Source organism: Hemitrygon akajei, chromosome 14 (genome assembly GCF_048418815.1).
Source record: "Hemitrygon akajei chromosome 14, sHemAka1.3, whole genome shotgun sequence".
In the NCBI taxonomy this organism is placed as follows: Eukaryota; Metazoa; Chordata; class Chondrichthyes; order Myliobatiformes; family Dasyatidae; genus Hemitrygon; species Hemitrygon akajei.
In genome coordinates, this window is record NC_133137.1 from 94,849,395 (window position 1) to 94,863,275 (window position 13,881).

The window sequence follows — 13,881 nt, forward strand, 5'->3', positions numbered from 1 at the left end:
TAAACAAAAGCAAAATAGAAAAAGGAATCTGGCTGTACTTAATGCATCTTATTGCAAGAAGAACAAAGAATAAAGCAGATGAGTCAAAGGCAGAGATAGTAACATAGAACAACATTGTTTTACTTCTTACTAAAGTACTGCTTACATGATTTACGAACATGATACGGAGGAACGTGATGATAACAACAACTAATAAATAATTTTAGCTGTAAAAGAGATGTAAAAATTGAAATAAGGTTTCTGCCTTGAAGTAAAGAACAATAAAAAGACAATTACACAGCAGGGAGTGCATTATTAACTTCCAAACAGTACAATGAAGACAGAAGGACAAATCTGTAGGTAACTTTGTCAAGTACAAAATCCATAGTTCAGAAACACTGCAGAATTTCTATTACCCACAAATTAACTGAAATGTAATCAGTGTGAAGGGTGCAAAGCATACACAAAAATATCTAAAATATGACTTATGTATGTAACTGCTCAAAGAGATGAGGGATGGGTGGGAGTGATTTAGTTTGAGGGAAGCAAACCGGGTGGACAAGAAGGTGCATTTCTGGAAGAGCAATTTTTTGGTAATAGTCTTAATTTAGTTAGATTTAGCTTAGTTATGGGAAAGTATAAATATATAGTATGGGTCTAGAAACACTGCCTCTAAGAAAGGTATTATATGCAGAAACTCTCTTCACTTTAAAAATTACTTGGATGTGTATTTAATAAACTGAGATGTGCAGTTCTATTGCTGGGTGGTGGATTTTGACTGGCCTGGATGCAATGAGCTGAATAGTTATCTTTTGTAAAAAAAAAAATTGATTTCTATGCAGTAATTATAAATCCTTTTTCTGCTATGTCTATGTTTGCTCCCTTCTCACCTACCATCTTCTCACAGATACTTTTATATCTTGCTGAAATTATGAATATATTAATACCTAAATAAACTCTGCCTACCACTTTTCATATGCTTTATACCTTGAATAGATGGTCACTCATCATTGTCTATGGCCAACATACTGTTTATGAATCGTAAGTTTAACAGCAAAATCCCTCAAATAGCTCTCTCTTGTCCTTTAAAGACCATTTTCAACTGACAAGTTTTCATATACTGTCTTAAAAGGTTAATAAAATACTTTCCAATCCATGTGCCTCAATATTAATGGTAAATTTTGTGTCTAATACTCAAGACAAGTTATCACCAAACAGTTTACATTTTGCAGTTACGTAGGAACAAATCCTAACACCCAGCTAGCATCTCATACACACAAACTACAGCATTAGTAATAATAACTAATGACAAGATAGTCAAAATCAATTGAAAAATGAATGTAGTTTTCATCAACTCTTCAGATACTCTTATTTATCTTGTTCTATTGGTGGAGTGTGACAACTTCCTTGAAACATATTACACACAGACCATATTAAGTAACAGGGCTCTAAATTCACAAGAAATGTCTAGTGCAGGAGCTGGCTGAAGAAAGAAAATTGTGTGAAAAGCTTCTTAAATGTTAAATGATTAACCTGCATAAAGATCCTGAAGGATTGCAGATTATTATCTTTTATCTATTCTGTTACAAGATTAATGTAGAGTGCATTAAGTCTATTTTGAGGGGAGACAGCAATATTCCGACAAGCCATATATTTACAATGTACGTACTTATAAATAAAACTGTTATATTAATTTCCTTAGCCTCTTTTCCAAATGAAGGTTGCTTCACTAATTACATAAACAAAGATTCAAGCTGCTTGACTACAAGTCTCAGTCAATGGAAATAAAAGGGAAAAAAAAATCACCTGCAATAATTAAGGCTATCCTAACATAGCCTACCTAAAAATTTCTCCCAAATTAGGCAGGCCCTCAACAAATAAATTAGACAGCACATTAATAATGTCAAAGAATCAAACTAATATACAAACAAATATGCTTATTTTTATTTTATATGCATAATTTTGTTTGTGTGAACTAGCTTTCAGAGTTCCTTTCACTTCCTGATTTCAGCCTCATTAATCAATTTACCATCAAACAGAAAAATTGAGGATCAGTGCACCTCTGTCCCATGTACAAACTTCCAAAATAATCTATACGAAGAAATCTTAGTAGTTCTGTCGAAAAGCCCAGAAATTTGAAATAGAACAAAAAAAAATTAAATATCTCGCAGATAAAGCATCGTCTCTGAATAGAGAAACAAACTGAACATATTAGGCCGATAATTGGTCAGCAATGTAAACAAATGGAAATTAAATATACTATGATTTGTTAAAATTCCAATAAATCATACTGTATTCATAAATATTCATAAATATTTCAGATTTTTAGCAAAAGCAGAAATTTTGCTTTTAGGAGTATGAAATGTAAACTCTTACACAGGAATATGCAAATAAAAAATATAAACCCTCTATGGTCCTCAGATATAGCGGTCTTGTCATATTCTTGTTCTTCCAACCTGGAGCCTCTAATGATTAAGTGCCTTCCATTCTACTCATTCTACTTACTGGGAGAGTTCTCCTCTGTGACCCTGTCCACAGTTTACATGCCATCAAAGGCCAATGTTATGCAAGCCCTCGAAAATAAACAAGAAACAGCCTATCCCAATGCCTTTCAAATTGTTGCTAGGGACTTCAATCAAGCTAGCTTGAAGAAATCTTTGCCTAATTATCATTATACCACCTGCAGCACCAAGGGTCTCAACACATTCAACCACTGCTACACTGCCATATGAAATGTCTACATTTCCAAGTTTAGACAACTTTTTGGGAAATCTGATCACTTAGCTATCCTCCTCCTACCTCCATACAGGCAGAGGCTAAAGAGCACAGCTCCAGAAATAAGGACAATGAAGAGGTGGTTGCAGGAGGCAGAGGGGCAACTACGGGACTGATTTGAGTCAGCAGACTGGGCCATGTTCCAGAACTCAGAGGATCTGAACCAAATAACCAAGTTTGTTATCACAAACTTTATAAAGTTAATTGTGGACGAGTGTATCCCCACAAAATCATATTCCCCCAGCCAGCAGCCCTGGATGAACCAAGATTCACAATCTGCTGAGGGTCAGATCAGAGGAGTTAAGGTCTGGCAGCCAAGTAAAGTACAAGAGGTCCCAGGTATTGAGAATGTGAAGAGGGTAAGGGGTACGTGTAGAAGGGGTGGGCGAGGGGTAAGTGTAGCAAAATATGTAGACAGGACCAGGGAGAGGATACATCATTGTGGAAGTGTAGGAGGACAGGGAAGAGGTAGCTAAAATAAGATGCCAGACAGCATGTAGCAACCACATGTTGAGGAAAAAGAGGAACCTTGCGACCACAAGACAATGTGTTCAGCAAAGTATTTTGAGCTATATACCTATTGAGTGTTTTGCTTGCGTCCATACCCATTCCAAGTATTACGCTTGCGTCTATGCTTATTCCAAGTATTTCACGTGCTTAGCTATGCAATAGCCAATCAATTGATGAATTTGAATCAGTAACCATATTTGCAAATGTAGTACCCTGCTTTTGGGTATAAGTATGACCTTTGTAAACCAACAAATTGGGAGTTGGCTACCTTACGCCCGAAGTGCGTGGGGCTGCAAACTCCTCTCTGAATAAAAACCGTTTCAGAGGTAATTTTGTGTCTCTGGTGTTTTTCCTCAACTGAGCAGGTTAATAATTTCAGGTTAACAGTATGACCTCCAGAAAGCCACCTCACATGTGAAATGGCAGTTCCGGACAAAAATGGAATCATAGAAGGATGCTCATCAGGCGTGGCAGGGCTTTATGGATTAGACTGTAGCTTAAACTAACTGTAGTTCATATCGGCCTCTGATTTCAGTGTTCTCACCCAATCTTTCTTGTTGCGGATTAGCAAACTGGAGGTTTGGGTCATCTGTTAGTTTTTGTTTGACGGTGTGGCAGAGGTATGACCTACAAAGTAAAACCAAGCAACAAATGTGACCATAAGATTTCACTCCCAGATGAGCTCAATGCTTTCTATGCTCACTTTATGCTCACAAAACATGGAGAAACCTTCACAAACTCCCACAGCTCCAGACAACTCTGTGACTTCAGTCTCCAAGGCTGATGTGACAGCATCTTTCAGGAGGATCTGGCCTAGAACTAAAGAACTGTGCTGATCAACTGGCAGGCATGTTCAGTAATATTTTTAACCTCTCACTTTTACAGTCAGAAGTACACACCTGCTCCAAGCAGGCTTCATATTTATCAGTGTGCAAGAAGAGCATGGTAACCTGCCTCAATTACTATCATCCAGTTGCAGTTTCTGGTTAAGATGGTGCCACCAAACAAAGATTCCTCAGGCAACATCTTCCAAGGGGCAATGATCAACTACATTACTTGCCAATTAAAGTGTCAAGGTAGATTGAAACATCAAGACAAATACGGAGGAGAGTGAGTAATACTTGGAGGGGCTGCTGTGTCCTGATGCTCATGGAGATGTTATCAAAATTGTGAGATTTATGGATTAGACTGTAGTTTAAACTAACTCTAGTTCATATTGCAAACACGAGGAAATCTGCAGATGCTGGAAATTCAAGCAACACACACAAAATGCTGGTGGAACGCAGCAGGCTAGGCAGCATCTATAGGGAGAAGTGCCATCGATGTCTCGGCCCGAAACATCAACTGCGCTTCCCCCTATAGATGCTGCCTGGCCTGCTGCGTTCCACCAGCATTTTGTGTGTGTTGCTCTAGTTCATATTGGCCTCTTTCAGTGTTATCGCCCAATCTTTCTTGTTGTGGATTAGCAGACTGGGGGTTTGGGTCATCGGTTAGATTTTGTGCAATGGAGGGGTTGGGGGTGTTTGGAGTTTGCAAATTTTAGTCTATTTTTCATTTCATGTGGGGGGTTGTCTTTCTTTCATCTACTTATATGGTTTTCTGGATTCTATGGCTATCTGGAAAAGAGACACATTTCAGAGTTGTGTTATGCATACATACTTCCATAATAAAATGAACCTTTGAACCTTACATCCACTGTGATGAAGCGTTTTGAGAGGTTGGTGATGAAACTCCTGCCCAAGGGGTTCTTCATTCGACCCTGGAACATCTGAACAGTGAGGATGCATAAATCAGGATGCTCTTCATTGACTTACAGCTCTGCATTCAAATATTATCATCCCCTCAAAGCTAAACAATAACCTCCAAGACCTATGCATCAATACCTCCTTGTGCAACTAGATCCTCAACTTCCTCACTTACAGACCTCAGTCAGTTCAGCAGTTCAGTTTGGCAACAAGATCTCCTCCACAATCCCCATCAGCACAGGTGCACCACAAGGCTGTGTGCTTAGCCTCCGCCACCACCTTCTCTACTCGTTTTATACATGACTCAGGCTAAATACAATTCCAATGCCATATTTAAGTTTGCTGATGAAAACACTGTTATTGGCTGAATCAAAGGTGCTGGAAAATCAGCATGCAGGAAGAAGATTCAAAATCTGGCTGAATGGTGCCATAACAACAATCTTTTACCCAATATCAGCAAAATCAAAGAGCTGATAATTGACTGAAGGAGAAGGAAACCAGAAGTCCATGAGCCAGTCCTCATCAAAGAATCAAAGCTGGAGAGGGTCAGCAACTTCCTCAGCATTATCACGTTAGAGCAGGGGTGTCAAACTCATTTTAGGTCATGGGCCGGATTGAGCAAAATGCAGCTTCATGCGGGCCGGATCAGTTGGACACGTGCGAACGCAGCTTTCGTTGCCTCCGTTTTTTCAGCCTGCTCTCATGTGTCTCAGTCTCTGCTATAACTACAAAGTGTTTCACTTTACAAATTCCGTTTCTTATGAAGAAGACTGCCGAGCAAGACTGCCGAATAAACACTAAAAACCCTGAAAACCTGGTACCTGAATAAACTCAGCATTAGCCATACCATACGTCATAGGCGCTTCAATTACTGGGGCCAGCTTTAATAGTAATTAGATATTATCTCGCGGGCCAAAGATAATTCCACCGCGGGCCGGATTTGGCCTGCGGGCCTTGAGTTTGACATATATGCGTTAGAGGATGTGTCCTGGGTCCCAACACGCAAGTGCCATTACAAAGAAAGCATGGCATGTTTGTGAGGATTTGGCACAACATCTAAAATGTTGACAAACCACCTACATATGCATGGTGGAATGTCTACTGACTAGTTGCATCACAGCCTGGTACAGAAACCCCAATGCCCTTGAATGGAAAAACCTACAAAAAGTAGTGGATACAGCCCAGTCCATCATAGGTAAAGCCCTCACAAACACTAAGCACATTACAAGGAACACTGTCACAGAAAAGCAGCATCCATCAAGAACCTCACCATCTTGGCCATGCTCTCTTCTCGCTACTGCCATCCGAATGGAGGGACAGGAGCCTCAGGACCAACACTAATAGGTTCAGGAACTGTTATTACCCCTCAAGCATCAGGCTCTTGAACCAGAGGAGCTAACTTCACTCACCCCAACAGTGAACAGTTCCCACTACCTATGGACTCTCTTTCAAGGAATCTTCATCACATGTTCTCAATATTTATTGCTTATTTGGTTATTTATTTTTGTTATTTTGTTTTTCTTTCTTTTACTATATATTTGTAGTTTGTTGCTTTTTGCACATTGGTTATTTTTCCGTCTTACTGTGTGTAGTTTTTCATTGAGTTTATTCTGTTTCTTTGTCTTTACTATGAATGCCCACAAGAAAATGAATTTCAGGGTAATATATGGTGACATAAATGTACTTTGATTATGAACTTGTTTGAACTTGGATGTTTCAACAGTACAAATAATAGTAAAAAATTAAATCAGATAAAATGCTTATGAAGCATGAATCCATTTAAAAATGAATACAGCTGGAATAAGGATTTATACAGAAGGCAATATCTTGTTAAGTGTTCATTCATCTCATTTGTTGTTTGGAGAATATTGTTGTGCTTGCCAAGGTAAAATGAGAGTTGATACAAGTGGAAATCCGTGAGCATTTCATTAGTAACTGAGGTAATCCTCCCAACTTTTATCTTTGTGCTAAAATATCTCTGCAAAGATTAAAATAGTAACAGACCATTTTCAAATATGCACTAACAACTTTAAAATTAGGTCAGTTGAAGTCAAAATTATTAAGCTTTATAGAATCTTATTTTGCTATTTATAGGCAATTTAGGATAAATGGCATACCTCAACATCATTTAATTACTGCTTTCTATTATAGATAGTCAGTGCACTAACCCAGTAACATAGAAACACTGTCCAAATAATCTGCTTTAAAATAAAATTAAATTTGAGAAAATTCATCTTAATTTTATTGATCTGGTTTAGTGACTTCAAATAGTAAAATCTGCTCACAGGCCACACAGTCTCCTGGAACGAGACTGATGAATATCTGAATATTTCCAGGTACCCTTAGTTCTAACTTCCAAAACATAGGTTTAAAAAAATGCAACATTCCCAGATAATTAAAAATGTGTTTTTGCTTATTCATGTTGTGGTCTTCAAATTATAAAAAGGTAGAAATTCATTCTGGTTGCTTGTTATTAAGTGTGCATATGTAGTAGGGATCACAAGTACCAAACTGCTTCCAAAATTTACCTCATTATGTAAATTGTGTTCAAAATATAACCGATTGAAAACTGCAAGCCAAAATGTTTTTCAGCAGACATATCTAGGAGCACTCCAAAACTCAAAATTCAATTTTCCCAATAGGAATTATTTCCCAAAGGCTTTAATCAAGGATGTAGTAGCATCCGACAATCTATAAACACCTCTCTTCTCAGTTGTCAGATGTCATTACCAACCCACCTAAACCGAAATTTAAGTTCAGACTTGAGAGTGCCTTCATCAGCATATGTACACAATGGAATTTCTGCTCTAATATTGGTCTTATAAGTTGTATTATTTCTGTTCAAAAAGCTGTAAGCATGATGATAAAATCTTTGTACAGCTTCTCCAAGCCTCAGCTTCCAACTACATGTTTTAGAGGGGATTCATTCATTATGGAATACTGCTTTTTTTTAGTGCATCACTGAATAGATGTCTGCTGTATCTGGGTTTTTATTTTCTTAGCTGTTCTGGTTAATTTGGAATATTCTCTCTCTTTACAAATACCTTTTGATCTGAATGTGGACTGTCAGTTAACTTCTTGCCATATAACAGCTCTGGATATTTCAAGTAAATCTTGTTATACTTTGCATAATCGCTGAGTATTTGACCAAATGCCCCGATTAACCCTTTGACTAGATAAATTGTACAATTTATCCTTCACTGCAACCTAGCAGAGATATTTCCTTTGTCCAATACACTGTCTTGTCTCTTGTCTGAACTTGAAACAACTTGTTTTCTCTTTAGCAGTTCTGATAAAGGAACGCTTATCTGAAACATTAAAGTTTTTTCCCCCATAGATTCTGTCTGACTTGATGCTTCCAATATTTTCATTTTTAATTTTGACGTTGTTAAATACTCACATAATCTTAAAAACCTTAATCCAGTCTCTTTGAAGTCTCATCTTTCTAATAGACAGTAGGTTTAAATTCCCAAGCAAATTCTCCAAAACTGTTGACTCTGCACTCAGGGGCAACTTTATTTGGTAGACCTGTTCACCTCGTTAGTACAAGTATCTTACCAGCCAATCAGTTCAGACCGAACATCAGAACAGGGAAGAAATGTGTTCTACATGACTTTAACTATCATATGATTGTTGGTGTCAGATGGGGTGGTTTGTGTTTCTCAGAAACTGCACATCTCCTGAGATTTCCACATGCAAGTCTCTAGAGTTTACAGAGAATGGCGTGCAAAATAAAACTACATCCAGTGAGCAACAGTTCTATGGACAAAAATGTCTTGTTAATTAGAGCAATCAGAGGAGAATGGCCAGACTCATTCAAGCTGAGAAGAAGGCAACAGTAACTCAAATAACACTGGCGTGCAGAAGGGCATCTATGAATGCACAACACATGAAACCTTGAAATGGATGAGATACTGCAGAAGATCACACCAGGTTCCACAACTGTACCTAATAAAGTGGCCACTGAGTGTATATCCTCGTAACATTCAAGTTTAGCAATTATCAATTTTGAACTGCATGAAACACAAGGTTACTGACATATTCCTCTACATTAACTTAATGTTTCCTATTTACAGTATATTCTTTTCCTTCATTTAACTGAATAAGCTCCTGCCTGAGCAAGGACCTGAGCAATTTACCTACTACCACAACAGGTCACAATCTCCATGGCTCGCTACTCTGCTTTGGCGTGCCTAGACAACAACAAAATATATGTCAGTATTAATCACCAAGCTTATAACCCTGGGCTTCTGGTATGGAATTCTTGAAGACTTCCTGAAGACCACATTCAGTACAGATCACTGACAACATCTCCTCTTATTGGTCATCAACACAGGCATACCTCGCTACCCTACTATCTCTACTCATTACTGTCTGGCTAAGCACAGCTTAAATGCCATTTATAAATTCACAGATGACACCACTGCTGTTGGTAAAATTTCAGATGGCAACAAGAATGTGTACAGGAGTGAGATAAATCAGCTGGTTGAGTGATATCATAACAACAACTTTCCGCTCAACATAAACAAGACCAAGGACTCAATATTAGCGATTCTTCTTTTTTGGGAGTTTGAAGAGATTTGGTATGTCACCAAAGACTAGCAAATTTCAAAACATTTACAGTGGAGAGCATTCAGACTGGTTGCATCACAACCTGGTATGGAGGTTCCAATGCAGAGGATTGCAAGAAGCTACAGTAAGTTGCAGACTCATCTAGTTCCATCGTGGGAATGACTTTTCCCACGATCAAGGATTTCTTCTCGAGAAAGTGCCTCAAGAAGAAAACATCCATCGTTAAGGACCTTCACAATACTACTGTCAGGGATGAAAAGCAGCTGGAAGAACAACATTCAATGATTTTAGAGCAGTGTTTTCCCCTCTGTTATCAGATTTTTGAACGGTACATGAACCCATGAAAACTACCTCTTTTTTTTTGCTCTTTATTTTGTACAATATATTAAGTTTATGCACTGTTGCCACAAAACAGCAAATTTCACATAATACCAGTATGAGACAGTGATAATAAATTGGATTATCTACACTACCGCTATCCATGAAGAATCAAGGTTTAACTGTCAGCATGAAAGGAATTTATGAGTGTACAGCCACTGGGTCATTCAGCACACTGTAGCTGTTTGATGAAAATACATTCCATTCTAGACAATATTACACCAAGTAACTAATAAGCATCATATTCCTTATCAAAGTACAAACATAATATTGTCATATAAATTTCTTGAACATAATCATGGCCAATAAAGGAATGACAACATTCTGATCTGCACAACCTTCCCATGTGAAGGGAGCACTGAAGAGGGAAAGAAAAGAATCAACCTACAAGTTTGACTCCTGACTGTCGGAAGCCACATATGAAATGAAGATTAGAAAGAGTAATTAAAAAGTATTCTGAAGGAAATTGCAAATAATATAGTCCAAGGACCCTGCTAACCCTGTCAAACATTTTTCACAGCTTAATTCACTACCTTATAAAGAGTATTGGAATTTGGAATTAAAATAGAGTCTGTTAGAAATATGCATTAAAATCAGACTAGTATAATTTTCCAAAGCATTATGATGGTACCTAAATAGAAATACGGAAGTTCCCATTTACTTAGAGTTAATCACCCAAGTGGGGAGAAAGGTTACAACACGAGTTGCTACAGAGAGAAATAATCTGAGTTTTGTATGTTTTTATTCCAAATGAAAGTTGCCAAATGCATCTAAATGGGTGATGTAGATGTAAACATATCAATGTAACATCAGGTTTACTTATAAAGCATAGTCCTGCTGTAAAAGTCCTATTTAATTTCTGTAATGGCTTCCCTGGTACATTCTGTTTGTATCACCATTACTGCTATGAAACATTACAAACTTATTTTGAGCAATGGCAAGAGAGAAACACCATCTATAAAATGTTTACAATAAAGTAGAGAAATACTGTGAAATACTTTTGTCTTTTTGAAACTCTGAATCCAAAGAGGAAAATAGCATTAAAGAGTTCAATTAATTTAATACAGCAATTTTCAAAGCGACCAAGTAGCAAATCAAGAAATGCACTGCATATTCTAGCACTGATCAGCCAACTCAAGTCTCTCTTAAGTCATAAATAGCAAGTTAACTGGTAGTAAACCTCAATGAATTCCTTTTCTTTACTGGGTGATTGGTAAGTTTTACAAATCAGCCACTTCTATTACATTTAAATGTACATTACCCTGCTAATCACAAATACATAATTAAGCTTTTAAGTTAATAATAATTAATTCTCCATTACTAAACCTGTAATTCCATTTCAATACAACATTTTGCTGCAGTACTCTCCAAAAGCAATGAATGCAAAGTTTTGTCACAGCAGAGTAGCTGTCTGATACTCAGTCCATAGGTTTTCTTCCCTACAACCTCATAAAGCTGTACATTCAGAAATCTTGAGCATGGCTTCATCAAAAATGTGCAATTAGTAATCATGGCTGACTGAAAAGCAAATGTACACCTTAACATTTTATTTTTCCTAATCTCTTAATAGAAGCTGTTAATTACTGATGCAAGATGGTAAATTCAACCATTTAAAAGCCCTTAACTGAGTAAATTACATTGACGTTTTACAACCTCCATTTGTTAATTCTTTCAATTAATATTGATTTTTGTTTGGTAAAAAGAACAAGGTATGGCTTTATAAACGTTACAAATCAGTTATCTTCACATAGGTATGAAACATTACTGCATCAGATAAATATGTTCTCATAGAACAGAACCATTAAGCAGCAGCATGTCTGCCTCATTGACTAATTTGTGGGTTGGTGATTTCATGTCCAAGAAACAGACACTCCTTTTCAGAACTGGCTCAGGCTTAAAAGGCATTATAGTAAGTGGGATGTTCTGCATTAATGTTCTGTGCATGTCACAGCAGGAGGAAAAAAAACTTACATTAGTATAATAATATGCAGCACATTAATGTTTGCTATTTGATTTAAGTAATGCAGCTAGTTAGCATAATACACAAATGAATTAGCCTCAGATACCCTCAATAAAAGCAACAAGCCTCCAGAATAAAAATAGATACTGAAAAATGTACGTTAACCAATGCAGTGAAGCTTTCTTAGCTGACGTTTCAACATCGGCAGCTCCTTTCTCCTTCCCTCCCGCCCTCCTTCAGATTTCCCACTGTCTGCCTTTATCATCAATTCTGGGTGCAATGGATGTTTGCTGTACCTTTCTGAAGAGGACGACTTCCCAGAGTTAACTGACATCAGCAGCTCAATCTTCTGCTTGGTTTCTGGAAAAATTAGAAAACGTTCAGAGCCAAGTACCTCTGGTTTCTTTTCAAAAACCTTATCTTCAAAATTTAGATATTCTGGCTAAACCAGACTGAGGCCACAGGTTTCAAATGCTTCTGCGTGTACTGTAATTCACTGCTTCTGAAAAATAGAGGGAGGGAGGGAGAGAAAGCTCCAGAGGAATCAAGCTTCACTAAAATGTGCACATGACCGTTTATGAAAACAGGAAGTACAGTACCACTTTTTGCAATGTAGGGGTAGCTTTCCAGGCTGTACCAACATACAATTTATGTCACACCAGACAGAGTAATAATGGATCAGCAGAGCTTTTTTTTAAAGCTGCATCAGATGAACAGTGTATTAAAATGTTTTCTCACCAAATAAACTATTTTATATCAGTTCTCTCTCAGTGATGCTGCAAATATTACACTGTGCCTTTGCTAGTAAATTTTAGCCAGCTATTCTATTTACTTCTTAGTTACGTAATGCTGTTGCAAAGCAATTTGAATTGCCTAATTAAAAAGCTAAGACATACGTAATAAATGTTCAAAATTTTACAAAAGCAAATTGAGATCAGAATACCTAAAATGCTCAATTATTTAAACTTGTGTTTCTTTGGTTAGTGTAATTGTACACCTGGGTACAATAATGTAGACCAAAGGTAATTCATGCATTGTTATATCAAAATTTAAAAAAAGGAAATATTGTTAAACTGCAATAAAGAAAAATAATCCAAACAAACAGCAACTCATTCACTATATGATACCTTTCCAGTTCAAAACAGGTTAACATTTCATGTGAGATATCTTTATCAGAAATGAAATATAGCAGATTGACCATTGACAAAATAAGAAGGAAAGAACAAGTAAAAGATATTTGCTTTAAGTATTATATACTAGTATAAGCTGGCAACTAAAGTGCTTAACAGATGATGAAACCAAGCTGACAAGATTAGTTAGAAATCTAAAATATTTTATCTGCAAAGAGACTCAATAGCTCTCTTTACAGATATTGCTGTTTTTGAAATCTGCCTTTGTCTCAGACTTCTAACAGCGTCAGCATTCACTTTTGAAAAGAGCAATTGCTATGATTGCTTCTGAGAAATAAAGTGAGAAAAATAATCAATGAAAAGAACAAAATGGTTGAAAATTACATCTATGGGGTTGGAGGGGATGCAAAATTACTGAAAAGTAGAGATAATTAAGAGATAATGCATAGGAAGGGAAATTTCTGTAATCTAAGGAACAAAATCATTTTTAAAAACCTCAACTGAAAAAGTTGCAATGAGCAGAGGAAAAGCAATGGGCAATGTTTACATGTGGTAATTTAGTCTGTACATTGTCATTCAGGTTAATTGTTACTCATCAATAGAATGATGAAAATAAAGTATACTTTACAAGGGGACTAACATTGTAACTAACAATGATAAATAAAATTTGTAATAAACTGCAAAGAATTGAAGAGGAATGGAAAAAGTTTTATAAAAGTATTAAAAATTAAAAATTAGTGAAAATAAGATTCATTAGAGATGAAAGAAGAAACCTGGAGGCAGTGTGATGTTGTGTAGACATACACACCACCCAGATTTTCCCCTGACAAAT

General features: G+C 36.8%; 1 protein-coding gene across 11 annotated transcripts in view; it reads right to left on the reverse strand.

Annotated features, from left to right (window-relative positions):
* Nucleotides 1–13,881, reverse strand: part of LOC140738806 (SRSF protein kinase 2-like) — a 201,307-nt gene that overhangs the window by 140,362 nt on the left and 47,064 nt on the right. For 8 of the 11 annotated variants that reach the window (XM_073066663.1, XM_073066664.1, XM_073066662.1 and 5 more), the window contains one exon: nt 12,216–12,279. The exons of the other annotated variants lie outside the window; for them this stretch is intronic. In XM_073066663.1, the coding sequence (XP_072922764.1) occupies nt 12,216–12,279 (64 nt within the window). The remainder of the gene's footprint in view (nt 1–12,215; nt 12,280–13,881) is intronic. 11 annotated transcript variants of the gene reach the window in all.